At 44.5% G+C, this 17803-nt stretch overlaps 1 protein-coding gene across 1 annotated transcript; it reads right to left on the reverse strand.

Moving 5' to 3' along the window:
• Positions 1–305: 305 nt before the first annotated feature.
• On the reverse strand, positions 306–13466 carry LOC119739888. Its single transcript, XM_038215010.1, has 12 exons — positions 13332–13466; positions 12401–12691; positions 11525–12256; positions 11212–11389; positions 10410–10666; positions 9714–9842; positions 9134–9204; positions 7032–7190; positions 6167–6315; positions 5394–5893; positions 4201–4810; positions 306–3630 (listed from the first exon to the last, which is right to left on the reverse strand). Exons 1-12 carry the CDS (start codon positions 13456–13458, stop codon positions 2211–2213), a joined length of 4623 nt encoding a protein of 1540 aa, XP_038070938.1. The 5' UTR covers positions 13459–13466; the 3' UTR covers positions 306–2210.
• Positions 13467–17803: the final 4337 nt, after the last annotated feature.

The raw sequence follows: 17803 nt of genomic DNA on the forward strand, positions 1-17803 counted from the left end.
TTCATTGGCAAGATTCCATTTGGCATGTACAACTGCTGTGGCCTCGTGATCTCAGAGGGTTGAGCTCATGGTTGTGGGTTCAAGTCCAGCCTGGGGTTGTGGTGCATGTGCCCTTGGGCAAGGCACTTTGTCACTCATTGCTTCTCTCCACCCAGGAGTAAATTGGGTACCTGTGAGGGCAGAGCTGGTTATTGTGATTGAATTAGCTTCCTTGCGCCCAACAGGCTGCATCGAGCTGTATACTCCCCAGGGAGCTGAGATTGCATGTATTTGGAATGTTTCATTGACCCAGTGATCAAGGGTAATAATGATGTAAAAAGCCATTTACGTACCCGTTATTATTATATACACGTAGGTCAACACTTTCCCAACCTTCTTTAGATCAATTGGGTGCAAAATCACAGGATACAAAATCGGGCCCATGATAACTTCCATTCAGATTATCGCATGTATCAACAATTATCATCTTGATGTACTTAAAATCCCAAATGAATGTGTGTACCTCTAATCTTTGCAGCATTACAGTAACCCAACAGCTTTTCCAAATCCTGAATACTATTTCTTTTCTTTCATTTTTTAAGAGGGGTAACAATTAATGATAAACATCTTGTGCCGTGATTTTAATTTAATCTCAAGCACTACATGTAATAAAAACCGAGAATAAATTAATAAAGAAACTCTTATAAAAAAAATAAATAACTTCTTTGTATTTGTTGTCCTTTGTCAATGACACAAAACTAACAGGCAAGTCAGTGAGCAACTTTGGTGGACATTAACTTCTGCTTTTAACTGCAAGACATTTCAGCTGGATCCAGTTTAATATTATAACGGTATAGATCGATTGAATTCAGCAGCCATCGTCGAGTTTTGTTCTGTTGCGTTTGTTTCTGTACCACTGTCATTTTGCCTTTCAAAACGGTCCTCCTTTGGACAGAGGTGTTAGGCCCACCAAATCATAATGAATATCCTCCCTACTGAACAAAACACAAACTTCAATGATAGCTGCAGTGCAAACAATCTACTTGTACATGGATCGTATTGTTCTTCTATTTTCATTTAAAACTCGCAATGGCTAGTTGTTTGCCGAATTGCCGTTGAAGTACATGTATTGCATAAGATGTGAAACGGCAGATCATGCTCCATGCATGGCAACTGACCCAGCAAAGACCGACGGTCATACGAGTGGCTGCCATCTTTGCTGTTGGCGATCTCATTCTGTTGCCAATGCCACAAGCATGTGTTATTTATTGGCCAATTGGTGTGGGGATTCTCAGGCCCTTAACTGTTTTAGGCAGTCCCAGTCAAGCATACTGTGATGCCTGGACTGCATTCACTGTGGCAAAGTTTTACCAAACAGTTAATTTTGTCCTACATACATGTACATGAACCTCTCCTTATCAAGTCTGCAATATGCATTATGTGATCCCTGTATGTATTCTCAGGTTTGAAGCATTGCTAATGGTGCTGGCATCACAACTTTTTGGCGTGATCCCTGGCTACATGGCACACACGGTACAGGTTTATGGCTTTCGACTACCTCCCCTTGCACAAAGACATTGACAAAATGGGGAACCGCCAACATAGGGCTGGATAGCTCAGTTGGTAGAGCACCAGAACGGCAATCCAGAGGTCATAGGTTCAAACCCCGCTCCAGTCAATTTCTTTCTTCAACTTTAAAATTACTATAATGCGCCTAGTCAGCTTCTCTTAGTGAAGATCTTGACATGACAATGTTCTGGATTTGGTTGAAGTTTCAGGTGACTTATACGTGATACAATTATTTTTGGGTTTTTTTGGACCAATAAAAATTGTACTTAATAAACAGTTTGAGTCTTCTGACCAAAAAAAACATTAAAGAACAAGACCACCTGGGTCAGATTGTTTTCTCTCTCTCTTATCATTCTGTCGCTGTTTTGCACAGCATTGGACTCTGTGCAGGAACAATAGAGGGCACTTTGTGACCACTTTGGAGAGCCCCAGTGGGAGGGACACACTGTTGTGTGTATGACTCAAAGTACGCTCGACTAATGTTCTGAATCTGCACAATCCCACAATGTCTTCTTGTGAGTGCCAGGTGCGACTGGCAATGCAATTGGAAAGTCCCTCCCAGTGCTCTCCCCCCCCTCCAACTATTTTCTCATAACTGTTGAGGGGGTTACTTGTGCACAGAGTCCATAACTCTCTTGCATGATTCATTGTGGAGACTGGAATTACTTGAAAATATTAAAGTTGCCCCTGACTGGACAATCGTACGTCAAGTGACCCTTCTGTCCGCACTTGCTGCAGAAGATAGTCTGCCCGAATTTGGACTCTGTCTTTGGTTTCTGTACCTCGCGGATCTCTGGCTCTGGCTCGGGTTCCCCGTTGGACATGTTGGAGGTCTTGGCCCGTGGGGCGTACATCTTGAACACGTCACACTGGCGAGTTCGGTGTTTGTTGCTTCCACACAGAGGGCACGCCATCGACTGCTTGGTAGGCTCAGTGGAGCGGCTTGCTGTCCCCAAGGGCTGCTCTTCCTTACGTTCCACAAGTGAACGTTGAGTAGTAACTCCTGGCCCTGTCGCTGCCATCACTCCTTTGTTGGGAGCTCCGCAACCTTCCTTACCCAGGTCATCATTTCCTGGATTGCCCTCAGGAGTTGGGCTTCCTTTTTCATCCAAAGCTTTATCCATTTCCTCTGGAACAAACTCTGGTGCCCTAAATGCCGTCTGCCTAAAGATATCTTGAATACGCTGCCCATTTTGTGAACCTTTAACACCAAAGTAATCTGTGGCGACATCAAGAGTGGGTTGAAAGGTGTCTTGGATATTGCTTCCCTTGGGTCTGGGAGACAAGCCCTTGACAGTCACCAATGATGGAGCATTGTCATCACCTGACAGAGTCTGTGGTGCTTTTGTGTCATGTCCTACTTCATTTCCTTGACGGGCTTCCATGTCTTTGGTCTGGCCAAGTGTCGAGTTGGGGTCATTATTGATCACAGATGACACAAGCTTCTGGTTCAGTGACCCAACTGCCTGACTCTTCTTGGCTTCTGCAGAATTGTTTGTCTGCTCAACAGTAGCTTCCATCATTTGTGTATCTCCATCTTTTCTGGCTGCACTCCTCGTGGGTCCAGTAGTTGCCTGAATGAAAGCCAACGGGGAAGTCAATAAGCCTGTGGCTGGGGAAGCCCTCCCACCGCCTTGCTCCATCCTCATCATGCCTCTCCCCAAGACATTAGAACCGCATCTCGGAGACCCAGCAGCCACAGCTAAGAGGCTAGGTGACCCCTTCTCAGACCGCCCATAGAAAGGCCCTTGACTCTGTCCCCTTTGGGTATCTAGCTGGACCTGGCCGCCGCCATGTCTAGCTCCCTCTAGTTGATGCGACAGCTCCTGCTGCGGCAAGAAGACTTTGGGTGGTCCATAATCTCCTGACGATGCTGAAGGTAGCTGTTCCAAATCGCTTGTGCTGTCAGACTCCTCTTCCCAGAAGTTCTCTTTCTGCCGTGGCAACCCTCTATGTCCAGTGCCTGTCTGTCCTTGATCAGGTTGCTGATGTTCATCTGTGGCCTCAGAAATGGCTCCTTTTTCTGCCCTGGTCAGAAAATCAGCTGCTTCTGTCAGGCCCTGCTCTTTAATTGACTGCAGTCTGGGAAAATGAAATGAGACTGCCGTCTATAAAAATGGTATGAAATGTGTGAGTCGGCCATCTGAACAGTTTACATGGTCATGAGTTACCATGTGTTTGCCATGGGCTCCTTGTTATATTTACTGGAAAGTACCGGTGGAAGAAGAAATGAAGAAACATGCCATGATGATGTGAAAGCCACACTTTGTTCAAGCATTTTTTAATGAAATTTTATGTTCCCTTTTGGCGAAAATCAACAACATACATGTACCGGTATGTTCACTCCACCTTCTGTAAGGGGTTTGTCGGTGCTTAGATTGTTCTGCTTGACAAATGAAGAAGTTAAAATTAACAAATGTCAATCCGTTTAACTTCACAGCAATCGTTCTGTTTACTTGGCATTTTAATGAGCCAAGTGTTTGATATCGTCCACATTTTTTTGTCCACTGACATGAATCCCAAGGGGACATCAAAACATATCTAGACATCAGGCACACTTTAGCAACAAGCTTCATTCTTGAGCCTCTTGGTTGCATGTTACGGATTTAAGATGGCAGCAATGCACCACAAAAGAAGTCTGTTGGGTCTCACCTAGTATCATGATCCTCTGCATCATTTTCCTGGCCATCTGAATGATAGCATTTTCCCAAACAGTTACTGTTGTTGGCAGAGAGCTGCTTGGACGTAGGACCTCCTGTCTGTGGCACGGTATCAGGGGTGCTGGACTGTTTAGCAGATTCTGCAGCAGCCAGGCCTGTGATGCCAACTTGGCTTGACAACTGGATAGCTGGACCGACCGTGGTGGCCATGAGTCTGGACGGAGACGGTACAGTAGAGAAATTGCCAACTGGGCCAATGGCTGCTGTGTTGACGGTCCGAAGCAGAGAGTCCTGTGTGGTTTCCGGCCGTTTTGAAGCATTTGTTTGTAACGACAGGCCGAGTTTGGGTTTGCTCGGGGAGCCTTCTTCATTTGAAGCCTTTGTTTCTCGAGGATGGTTTAGGTAAACGGGGGACCAACTGTTGAGACTAGCAGTTGACACTCCAGGAACGAACTGATGTGGTGTGGTCTGTCGGGAGGCCATGAAACTGTTGCTGACCGGCGACGATGGAATGTAAGGCACTTGGAATGGGGTTTGATTGAGAACAAAAGCTCCCCGCTCGGCAGTTTCTCTATCTGGCAGCTTAAATCTGGCCGTCGAGCCTGCAAGGAGGAAAATGAAAAAAATCCAAAACTTTAAAGTACTACCCCAAACTCTTTAAGCACTTTTGATAGGAGCCCTTCCTGGATCCTCCATCCTCCATTATGCAAAAACATCAACAGTAAATTCTTTTCTCACGTGCTTGTACTCCCTACTTGCAAGGTTATGAGCCAAGCATGCGGCTTTTCCGGGACAAAATTATGGCTTTCCATGACCAATTCCTATGCTGTTTTTGGCATCTCATGGAGCCCACTGCTCTAGAGACAAAGGAACCCACTCCCTTCCAGCCTTCCACAAGACCACTAAGTACCAGAGAAGAGCAAGAATTTCATGTACAGTAATTCTCTGCTAAATATACCAGTATGTTAGACAACATTTAGTGCAAATTCTACTGGCCCTGAAATTTTGACCCTCGGCACAATCTACATCGAAAACCAAATGACTGAAATGCTCACATAAATGGTATGTCGATGTGAAGTGAATCAAAATAATGGATGACATTAAAGTTCAATTCTACAAAGTTAAGGAGTAATTTCAAATAACAAGAGTATAGCTTTTCAAATTTTACACAAAGAAAATACCCACCACCATCCACATTGAAGGAGGCCTGCTCTGCTTGTGAATCACCAGCACTGGCATCCGGACGGTCACTTGCATTCTGTGCCAGACAGGAGCCATTCTTTGGTGGGACATGGACAGAGACATCACTGGCAAGAGATGGGGACTGCATCTTGCCCTCGTCCAATCTCGACACATCTGAGGTCACAGGTTGACTTGGGGTTTCTTTGGCTGCAGTCACATTAGCGTCTGTCGCAGGTGCTGTTGAGGAGGCATCTCCCCCACCTCTGACTAAGTTTGAGCCTTCTTGATTGTCTACAATATTGGTCTGGCTGTCTTGGGGACTGTTTTCAGGCACTTTTTCTCCATCCACTCTGTTCTGACTCTCATCTGTTTCTGGTCTGCTGTCCCGATCATCGGCAGTCTGTCTCTTGGAATCTAACGTGGACTCCGTCTTGAACTCTAGCGACCACTTCCAGCCGACTGCTCTTAACAGGAGAAGGTCCAGCATGGCCTCCTTAACATATCTGTGCCAAAAAAAGGAAACAGCAGATTTCTTCTGAATGGCTTGTAAGAAAAGGAATATTGAAATCAATAAAAACTGTTCTTTTTTTTTTTTTCTTTACTTTTTTAATCAGTAGGTCTTTCTTTGCTCATGATGCATATTTCCCTCGATACTAGTGAAGTACTCGTGAAAATGGCATCACTTGCATCAAATTCACATCTCCTCATGGTTCTGCTGATCGGCAAATATATTAACACAAATTTCAGACGGGTCGGTATCGCAGCCTTTAACCTACCTTGGCTGGTTCCCAAGCACCTGGTCCCTCAGCAGCTTGTTGTACTTCTGGTCTTTCTGTTCGTCCAGCTGGGGACCGATGATGATGAACAAAGCCCTCAGACAACATGCGTAGACCTCAGAAAGCATTGAGGGATCCTCTGCTGTACCCTGTTCAAAAATCGCAATTCCACGTTTGGATATCAATACAACCTTGTAGGTGCCATAGTAGGTATCACTGCACCCCATTTACGAATATAGCAATTAACTACGTGTACTCCCAATTGAAATTTCCTTGCAGGACAATTTCTTTAGTGGAATTGAACACCACCCTCTCCTCTCCTCTCTCCCCCCCCCCCCCCCCCAAAAAAAAACCCACTACATTTTCATTTTCCAACTGCCCCCGTTGTCTGTGGACAAAACATATAGTATATGGGGGGAAATAGTTGGATGGTTTGGGATATTAAAGTAAGATACATTTTAAAAGGTATGTTGAAGCTTTAAAAATGACGATAAAAACACTATCTCTCGATTTTACAAATCAGTTTTTGTATGGCATTTTTTGAAACCTCACTTTCATCTCTATTTTGAGGCCCCAGATATGTGGGACATCTGCTCAGTGTAGGTCCATGCTCAACAGACAAGTGCACAAGTAGGGGGGTTGGGGTGTGGGTGGCTGACCATTGGAAAGGACATTCAAAATCATTGTGGACATATAAACACTCTGCGCAATGACGTTGTTTAACATATTTAAGCTAAGTGATGCAGCCGAACCAGAGATGAATTAAGGGAAGGTTTTGACCCCCCCCCCCATTTCCACCTCCCACCAGACCCCCTAACACCCCCCTCCCCCTCGCCCACCCACAAAGAAAAATAACTCTTCTTACCTGCACATCACACATGATCCACTTATTCACGGTCATGTCCAGCAACTTGTCCACGATCTCCCTGAAGTCACTCGCGACACTGCGGGACAGGACAAACATGTTTGCCACCAGGCCACTGAATGTGGCATACAACTTCTCTTTATTGGTTGCCGTGGAGACCTTCAACAAGAAAAAAAAGAGAAAAAAAGACCATATCATGATTTTGATTCTTGGCCGTGCACATACAGGGGCTGACTTGGGAGGATTTTAGACCCTCAAGTTACAGTAACTCCACTGCATCAATGTGGACATTTTGACAAGCATATGTTTCAAAGTGCCAGTGTTCAGATGTTCCATCAGCTAGAGCAACTAAAACCTGAAGCTTCCAACAACAACGCGACACCGCTGCAACCGTAGCTACCAGCGACTTGAAAGGACCCCACGGCAGAATCTTCCATAATGGATGCAGTTACAGCAAAGGAGTGTGTGACATCGTTTAATAGGTGATGCAGACATTGTTCTTGGTTTTCTTCCACAAACAGCACTAGCAAAAAAGCTTCCAATCCCTGAAGATACAAAACACCGTTGATCCAGACGTATAAACCACTTTGCCAACAGTGAATCTCACAGCTGCTGAATGTCATACGTTCCACTTTTCGTATTTATATAGCACTGTTCTCCCTTTTTAACTTTCTTCATCCATTCAAAGACAACACTCTAACAAATCAGCTCTCAACCACCTCTTCCGCTTTCTCTCTCGAGACCACAAAGAACATCCAAGACCATCCTAGCGGAATAAGCAGCATCTAAATTTAGTTCAAGATGCAGTGTGGACGCAATGACGAGGTCTGGTAAAAAAGTTCATCAGGGAGCCATCAGTCACAACACTGTAAACTGGGGACCCGAAGGAGATTGTTAATCTTCACTGATCAGGACAAGTGAGGATGCGTATCCTCCTACGGTGACAGAGCAAGACTTCCACATACATCTACATGTACATACTTCTACGAATGGCTCTTTCTTGAAAAACAAATTGGGAACTTAATGACCAATCAAGATCAAAGGCTGCTCAGAACTTCCACAGCTGACCACATCGATGAGCTGAAGATCTGCTTTGAAGAGATGATCTTCATACAGTTATGATGATGCCAAAGTTCAAGGTTCAAGGGGACACACCTTGCAGGGCAATATTTTAATATGTCCTTAATAAGCCACATGCAAACCCAGCAAGCAATTTGCAACCGGCTCAGAGCCAACATTAGCCTAGGCCATAGCCAACTATCTGGACACTAACTCAAATTCTTTAATTTCTACTGCTTCCAGGAGAAGTTGGGAGGAGAACAATTTTACAAAAGTTGTTGCTGACAAGTATAATAGCACAATCCTGCTGATCCTAAATCTTGCCAAATGTCTTTCATATCGTGTGGATCTCACCTTATCTCTACCACACGGTCATCCACTGTCTCCAAAAGCTTGCGTGAGCACCTTCTCCAAAAGGATCGACATGTACATGTATATTCCGGATGAAATGTTTGTTATTGATGAGAATCAACACTTTCTTTAATAGTCCAGCCACAACAAGGTTCTCAAGAGTTCCAGCCATTCAACAGAGGTACACCATGCTTCTCCACTAGCATCTGCTCCAAGCTGGAAGGGGTCCTCAGAATTCAAGACGGAGTCCCGAGAATCCAATGAAGGGTTCTTCTTCGATACAAAACCATCCACTGCAAGAACATGTCACACGCGGGAAGAAGTCTGAAGAAGTTTTGCAGCAATTGCCACCAGGATGTAAGGTTCTCGTTGACAAAAGAAAGGAACAGTCAAACTCTGTTAACTGATCAAAAATTCTCTGAAACGTGGCATTGCAAAACGTCTGAAGAGGCGGGTATACTGCTTCCAAACAGCTGCTCTGATTTTCAACATCCGATGCATCAAGATCTGGACAAGGGTGAGAGACACTCCCACTAACAGGCTAAAGACACTCCGTTTCCTGTCCTACAGTGCTAAACATATTCAAACAAAGAGCATATGACCACAGCTATGCTGAAAAAAAAGCAATTCTTCTTCCTTTAGCCCCCGCAGTGTGTTTAACGGCCAAGTATAATCAGTGAGCTGGCTCTCACCTTTATATACTGAGTGTGCCTCTTCATGATGGTATTTGTCAGATCTTCCGCAAAGTTCTCTGGGTGCTGACCTACAAGCAATGATAGGTAGAAAAAAAAACACACATTTATTAACAATTTAATAATAATGTGTTTATCAGGCCCCCGATGAAACATTCCATAGACCATATCCGCACCCTCCGAAGTATTGAGCTGAATGCTTAATGCTGCTAATTTGGAGTTGGCTAAGCAATGCAGGCTCTTGTATGGACAAGAGCCAGCGATTACGAAGGGAGAGTTGAGGGAGAGCACTCGGAGGGACATTGAAATGCATTGCTGCTGACGCCCTTATGCGCATGCGAAGACACTACATTATAAAACAAACTTCGGCCAGGGAGGACAGGAATCAGTACGCGCACAGTGTGTGTGCCTCAAACTGGAACACACTAGTGGTAAAAACATGCCATCTATTGTTCACGAACTGAGTCCATACACACTGATTGCTACACGTAAACGGATTGCTACTAATAATCCACTCGCTTTCATGGCTAGGCTCTTTGTCAAACCAGGAGCGTATTCTTCGCAATCAGTACAATCCTACCATGAAGCTCTTGTATCAGCTTGCAGACAATCTCCACTATCTCGGGCCGTTCCATCGCCCATCCCAGGATCTCATCCAGGGCAACAAACTGCTCCTTGGGCCAGGGGAAGCAGGCCAGACGGCCAGACTCTGAAAGAAAAAAAAACAAGGGTAAAGACAGTCACCACAGTGCAATCGTTCAAACTTAGAACAGTGACTTGGTTAAAAATATTACAATCAAAATAATTTCTTAAAGATTCTACATATTCATGGGTTACGAGAAATATTGCAGTCGGGACTAACACAAGTCCCGTCACAAAGACGGGGGTAAACAAAGATAAAGGAATGCCTTCGTCACTTTGAATAGCTTGTGAATTGACCGTGGTCTAGATTTGATTGAATTGTGATGGACTTGGTGAGGATTTGTGATGGACTCGACTACAACAGTAGTTAAAAGCATCTAAGATTAAAACAAAGGGTAGCCACTCTTATGACCTACCAGTCAATCAAAAGCCATGTCCCAAGCATATCTGAAGCGCACTCACAAGTCCGTTCAAAACAGGGGATGACTAATAACCCCAAAACAATGCCTTCGTCACAGTTCATTTGAACAGGTTGCGACTGTCTAGTGTTTGACTTGTACGGAGGTGAGACTGACTCGACTACAATACTGGTTATGAAGTTTAAAACCGTAGGGTAGCCACTTGGATGACCTACCCGCCTTCATGATGTTGTTGATCTCAGCGGCAGCAGCTGCAGCATCCTGTTCGTCCTTCAGACCTCCCAGGACCTTCCTGACTTTACGGACGATCTTAAAGCTCTGCCACTCGTACTCATTCTTCGCCTGTTCCTGAGACAATGCTTGGGTGGTTTCCTGGGGTTGTTTGGTGGGCATAGGGGCGCTGTGTGCCCCAACTGGCTTGGTGGCTGGGGACACCCCTGCACTTTGGCCATCTTTTTTAGTCATACCACGCCTGTTCAGGTATATAAATAATATCGTCAGACACACAACATACAGTCAAAAAAATGAAAGTCTAACACACACCAAAACAAGTCAATGATTTTTTTCATAAGTTTTTTGTTGTTGTTGGACGAAAGAACAGTAAAAGAAAACAAGAGATTCTTTCTGAAATTGTACATTGTATGATCACATCAATAAGCTTGTCCATGTTCTCAATCATGCAGGTAAGATGGTAATTACAAGGGAAGATGAATCTGATACACCAGACTTGTGTTATGGTTGAATGGCAGCATGTCACATACATTCCCCGACGTTTCATCAGACCAACTGGTCTTTAAGCGGCAACTGGTTGCCACTCAACTTCAACTCAAGTCAGGTTGATCAGATGCATCTTATACTTGTATCACACCTTGTTCAACCAAATTGCAACAAGAAGTCTGAAGATTGAGACTAAATCCTCCCTGTACACATAGGTTCACTTATGGTAAATCAGTAAATCCAGCCCTTCCTTTTTTTCCAAATAAGAAAGCTGAGAGTGAAAGGATGTTTGTCCTTTACCCTTTTGCCTTGTCTTTCCTGGCCCATGGTTTCTGCTGTGATTGGACACCGTCCCTCTTGTGTTTGATGGATGCCTTGGACTGGTTCTGGTCCATCTGACCAGGACCTCCCTGGCCTGCTGGCTGAGGTAGTAGATCACTTGCTCTGGGAAGGAATGCTTGTGACATTGTCTTGACACCTGTTGCAACAGACACAAATGTAAGATTTCCTAATTGGGCACCATTTAGTCATCATTATTATTATGTCTAATCATTCTGGTATTGAAATCAAAAATTCCCCTAAAGCACCGGAGGCACTCAGCTGTGGTACTTACTGCTGTCAAGTGGCGTATACCCTCCGCCCAATGGAATGTTGTCCCACACAGAGTCTGGCACGGCAGTAAATGCGGAGCCATCCCCTCCCATGTGGGTAGTTGCCTTTGACCTCTCGGGGTGGTGTCTAAATCCCGGCGTTGGCCGAGTGTTTTGAGGAGGATAGACACTGGGCTGGGGTGGCAGTTGAGGGATACTCGGCTGTCGTAGAGGGGGCTGAGTAGTGGCATTAGGAGGGCTAAAGGGGACAAGCGGAGGCCCAGGGGGGGGGAATGGTAGACCTGGGAGAGGAACCCCAATTGGGGGTGGAGGTTTGGATGTATCGATAGGTAGCAAGGAGATTGGATCTAGCAGAGTGGGAGAAACATTTTGTGGGAGGAAAGGAGGAGTGAGTGCGGAAGGGAAAGCTTGCTGCTGAATAGGCCGCCGTGTCTGATCTTGCCGTTGCTGTTGCAGTTCCTGTGGTGGCGGCGACAGCTGCTGCTGTTGCAGCATCTGCTGCAGTGGATGCTGCCCTTGTTGATACGGTGGCTGGATTGGTTGGGTGGGCCGCGGCGAGCGCTTAAGAATTTGCACCTGCGGGCTACGTTGCTGCTGAGGTGACACTGCGGGAGCAGGCACATGTGACTGCTGTTGCTTTGGCTGCAGCTGTTCAGGGGTTGCTGCTATAGCTGCAGGAGGTACATGCAAAGGCACAAATGGTTGTTGCTGTTTCATCTGCTGCTGCTGCTGCTGTTGCTGCTGTTGCTGCTGCTGATGTTGCTGCTGATGCTGCTGATGCTGCTTCTGCTGTTGTTGCTGCTGCTGCTGCTGCTTCTGCTGTTGCTGCTGCAGTTGATGATGCTGCTGCTGCTGATGCTGCTGCAGCTGCTGATGATGATCAAAGTTTATAAACCACTGCTTCTCTCCGTCCATTGAAGGCAGTGAGGGTTGTCTGTGTCTAGGACTTGAGTCAAACTGGTTCAGTGGGGGCCGCCCAGCCGCCTCACTTTGCTTAAACTGCTTCTGGAACTCCTGAAGCATATGTCGGCGTTGAACCTCCTGGAATAATGAGCCAGGGCCCTCCATTGCATCTGATCTGATCTGACCCTGTTCGTTGTGTGTGAAATCTTGCCCCAAATGAGCAGTTACTTTCATGTTTGACCTGTCAGGAGAGGTCCAAGATGCTCCTGTGAAAAAAAAAAATTGGAATTTACATAAACAATCTGAAATCTGTGTACACCGAGCCAGCATATCTACATGAAATGGTACAATGTACTTATTGGAGAAGACAAGCCCTTGCATATGAATGCAACATTAAGTACGCATTCTTTTAATTCCATTTAGCTCCACAGTCAAAGAATTAACAGTACTGTAAATCTATTTCTTTATGTACTGAATTTGATTGCAATATCCTGTCATTCTTATGAAATTGTGAATTTGAGTCCATGGGAAAATATTTAATAGTATGGGATTCAGATTTTTCCTGTTTAAATTTTTTTTTTTTATTCTATCCTCATTTCAAATTGCACTCCTGATTATAATTTCTAAATAAAATCTATCAAATTTGAAGGCCAAAACACAAAATATTTGTGTTTGCGTAAACAGAATCAAGTCCAAATATTTGAATTTTAATTTCACGAATATCATGCAATTTTATACAATTTAAAGATTTTGTTTCCTATTTCAACTGATTTTTAAATCTGCCATGGTTTGGCACAGACAGACGAAAAGTGTTGATTCCATAATCCGAGATAATACTTGTACATCATTTAGGTACATTGTACAAGTGAAAATGGAAAAGAAGGGAGTAAATATTGACAATATTACTTAGTTTTTCATTGGGTGGAGGTGAGACTAGTGATCGGCTACTTGCACGTTGAGAGGAGGGGACGGAGACATCATCCCTGAAATCTACAGTCATCCCACGCCCAAATCCAGGTGCACCTTGCATCATGCAAAGACCTGGAGGAAAAAAAAGACAATCATCCGGTAACTTCTATAATGAATACAGTATAGAGGTAGCCAGAGTTTCTTTTTTAAGTACAGCAGCCTAGAGCTCCAAACTTACGGCATGTACGGTTCCAATTTAAATTGGGACGGTCCCAACTTAAGTGTTCCAGTTGGGCTGACCAACTGGGGCACTGCTACTATGCACGGCAAAGTCTTTCAACACGGACGTTAGAGGGCATGCATACGAACCATGCTGTTTATGTACACATCAGTCGCACATGCACATGGTGTGAAGTACCAGAGAAACTGAATTGCATGTTATGTGGAAAGCGGAGCCCGATAAGAACGTGTGACATTTCTGGACCACACAGAAATTTCTGGAATGGTCACGTACTCAGGGATGCAACTGGAAATTTAGAAAAAAATGAGTAGGCTAAACTCCAAACAACAGAAGACTTTGTACAGTAATTTTCAATTTGTAATGCCATTTCAGGAGAAGTAAAGAAGTAAAATTGTGGCAAAGTGCATAGGTACGGCTGTTGCCTGTCATTCAGTATTAGTCTGAAGTGCGCCTGCATGCATGCACTTTTGACCAGAGTTGGATGACAGGCAAGAGCTGACGCAAGCGCAGTGATGGCGTGAGTATCACAACCCATGACGTCATTGCACATGTTGCAGCATGACACTTTCGTGAACAATGGCAGCCGAAATTCATCCGAATTGAACCCCAAATTACAAGATAACTAGACCTCCGAAGGTAATGAATTCAACGGGTTTTATTGCTATTAAGCAGTTATAAAAATAGAATACTTGGAGTGAATATACTGATAAAGTGATAAAATAATTTCGATCTTGATTTGATTTTCTGCTCCCTTAGCAACGGGGGTGTACATGTACACGCATGCCACAGGGTATATGTAGAGAGTGTGGCTGAATATAGTCCGAGTAACTAGGACTCTACGAATCGCCTTTTTTAACATTTGGAGATGGTCGGGCGATAGTAGGGTCCTATGATCTTAGAGTACATGACGATACCAATATAATAACCTATTTTGCCTTTTTCACTCGTACCCCCCATCAAAATCTTCAGATTTCACCCCCAAAACAGTCCTCAAAGTAACTGCCTGATGCCCCCCTGAAGGCTTCTGTGGGAATCGAAAATACAAATGGTGGTGGTTAGGTTCATATACATGACATACATGTACCTTTGGGAAGAAAAGAGAAATGTCACCTTCAATTCGGGAAACATGTTGCTCGGCATATATGGATTAGCTTGGACCCTACAATCGCCAGACCATGTCTGAATGTTAAAAAGGCGAGTTAAGTCCAAGTTACTGGGACAAGAGACGAAGAAAAAGTGGCGTCAGTCAGGTTGCAACATTCTGATTCTTTCCGTATTGATAATGACCATAGGCCTACACTAGTCCGAGTAACTTGGACCCAACTTATCGCCTTTTTTAACATTTGGACATGATCTGGCGATAGTAAGGTCCAAGCTAATACCGAGACCTAGACAACACAGTCCCAAAAACCAACATTTTCCAACAAAAAACATCAGATTTCGCCTTCAAAACGGCCTCCAAATTACTAGATATGTCACCTGAGGTACAAGTAGACATAGATGATTAAGATGGTTGTACTTACGTTTACTTACGATCCGGAAAAAAGTGAAATTTTCCGTTCAATTCTGAAGACCCCCTCTGCCTAGGTTGTCGTCGTTGTGCTCACGTTCAAAACTGCATGATAATGGCGTCTGACCTCGACCTCATGCAAATGTCGGGACAGCGCGCTTGCGCATAATGCACTGCATACACGGCAGATTCCCCTGCGCCGCGCCGACGACTGTTTCCTGATGTAGAGCGCCAGCCATGCGCCTGGCTAGCCAGCGCGACTCCTAGGCGTACCGCGAACTTACACAGCACTCTACATCAGGAAACAGTCGTCGGCGCGGCGCAGGGGAATCTGCCGTGTCGTCACGACATTTGCATGAGGTCGAGGTCAGACGCCATTATCATGCAGTTTTGAACGTGAGCACAACAACGACAACCTAGGCAGAGGGGGTCTTCAGAATTGAACGGAAAATTTCACTTTTTTCCGGATCGTAAGTAAACTTAAGTACAACCATCTTAATCATCTATGTCTACTTGTACCTCAGGTGACATATCTAGTAATTTGGAGGCCGTTTTGAAGGTGAAATCTGATGTTTTTTGTTGGAAAATGTTGGTTTTTGGGACTGTGTTGTCTAGGTCTCGGTATTAGCTTGGACCTTACTATCGCCAGACCATGTCCAAATGTTAAAAAGGCGATAAGTTGGGTCCAAGTTACTCGGACTAGGCCTACACGTACTTCTAGAATTTAGAACTTACATGTAGAACTTAGGCAGTCAAGGCACCCGTGTCCACAGGGGTGCCTTCGAATTCTACCACACTGGTCACACTGCCTTGCACTTTGCAGTGGCCACTGGCAGTGCCATGTGACTTTCTTTTGCTAAAAATGTCTTGCAGTTGAAAATGAACACAGAATATGATAATATATAAAAATTTAAAGTGCGTGCACACAATGCATAAAACGAACAACAATTCAGACTAGCTGGAGTTACCCAGCCCTGAGTTTTATCATTGGGTTGTCTATTAGGGCTGGAGCGAATTTTTCTCGTAACTTGTAGTATAGGCAAAAATTTTTGGAAAATGTTCAATTTTGTCCTCGTTACACACTAATTGCAACTGCAACTCAACTGTTTCATGCACTATTGGTTGCGGTTCCAGTACCAAAGCTGTGATGCGAGTGGTAAACCTTATATTAGTGCATGAAACAGTCATCGGGTGTTACGCTTCCGCGTGACGTCATGCGCCAACAGCCAGCGCAGCCGGCAAAAATGAGTAGTTGACAGCGATCGCTCTCTGTGCCTGTTAATCGACCGCCATTCATTGTACACAATTTTTTTTGTGCACAAACCAATTGCGGTCCTGGCCAATCCAGCAAGGTTGTCAAGTTAGCGGTTATTCCTCCTGTTTTCACTGCAATTGTAGGCTGAATCTTCATCGTGGATCGTTTTTTACTTCAAGGACCTGTGTAATGGTTATTCCAGGCAAGTTTGGGGTGAGTTGCAGTTGCAATTAGTGTGTAACGGGGACAAAATTGAACATTTTCCAAAAATTTTTGCCTATTAGTATTATAGGCCTACTACAAGTTACGAGAAAAATTCGCTCCAGCCCTAATACTAATACTAGTAATAGACAACCCAATGATAAAACTCAGGGCTGGGTAACTCCAGCTAAATTCAGACTAGGATTTTAGGAAATAATCATGAAGGTGTTTGCAACGTTGGCATATGCAATAGTCCTGGTTTGGTCAGGACAGAATCGAAATGCAGACTAAAAAGAAAGTTTCAAACTTACTTCACTTTCAGTCACGAACTTCGAATGAAGATCTTGCGCGATTTGCGTGCACTTTCTGAATTATGAAGAGCGCGCACGCAATAACATGTGTAGACTGGTAAACTGCTCGCAATGTGCTTGCTCAGCACATACGGGAGCCTAGGAATCAACCAGTTGTAAATCATAAATTGAAAAGTACTTACCCAGTGGCCACAATTGTATTTCCCACGAAGCGCCAGGCACGAACAGCGCGGCAATCCGGCCTCCCCGCAGATCAGACCGCACGTGTTCTAGTTCATGAGTCTGGAGTCACGGTGCTGATGATAACACATAGCAACCGATGGAAACTGGTGTGCAAAGGGATAGATGCTTGCATCGGATGACGTCAGCCCATCCCCTATAAATTTAGAATACTTTAATTTAGAAACGATGATGTGCCATGCAGTTTATATAGTCAAAATTTCCTGTGTGGTTCATTGAAAATTTTATATTGATTAAACTGAGTGGGGTGTAAAACATATCTCTCTGGCCTGAGAAAAGCTATACTGACATTTTAACATTTGTCGGTCTGTGGGCGAAACTAGTTTGGGGGCACATTTCAGGTTCGGCAAAAAAACTTTTAGGTCCAATCAATGTACGTAAAATGATTAACATTAAAATCTTTTTTCTTCAGCACAGACTTCAACACCCGGCACCGCAATGGCGCGGCGAAATTTTAATCGCGAAACTAAATACATGTATCCAAAATTTCCAATGGAGGCCATCTTAAAGTTCTCTCTCCGTCTTCAGGACTGTTAACTAGCTACAGGCGCGGTTCTATAGACCGTTTTTTTTCTCCGGACACTTGTACATTAATCCTCCGAAAATCAATAGGTGGTGGGCCCGGGTGGGGTGGGGGTGTGGGGGGGGGGGAACTTGGCTCCGTGGATAACGGGTGATACTCAGACAGATACTCAGGTGATGACAGTCTAA

The sequence above is a fragment of the Patiria miniata genome, unplaced genomic scaffold (genome assembly GCF_015706575.1).
Source record: "Patiria miniata isolate m_02_andy unplaced genomic scaffold, ASM1570657v1 HiC_scaffold_4, whole genome shotgun sequence".
Lineage (NCBI taxonomy): Eukaryota > Metazoa > Echinodermata > Asteroidea > Valvatida > Asterinidae > Patiria > Patiria miniata.

Bases quoted from the DNA above. Each gene is read 5' to 3' on its own strand.
- LOC119739888 (XM_038215010.1), bottom strand. From the start codon at position 13,458: ATGATGCAAGGTGCACCTGGATTTGGGCGTGGGATGACTGTAGATTTC. The intron at 10,667-11,211 runs GTAAAGGACAAA...ATACCTGAACAG, and splicing joins AGGAAAGACAAGGCAAAAGG to GCGTGGTATGACTAAAAAAG. The intron at 5,894-6,166 runs GTAGGTTAAAGG...TTTTTGGCACAG, and splicing joins GTGCTTGGGAACCAGCCAAG to ATATGTTAAGGAGGCCATGC.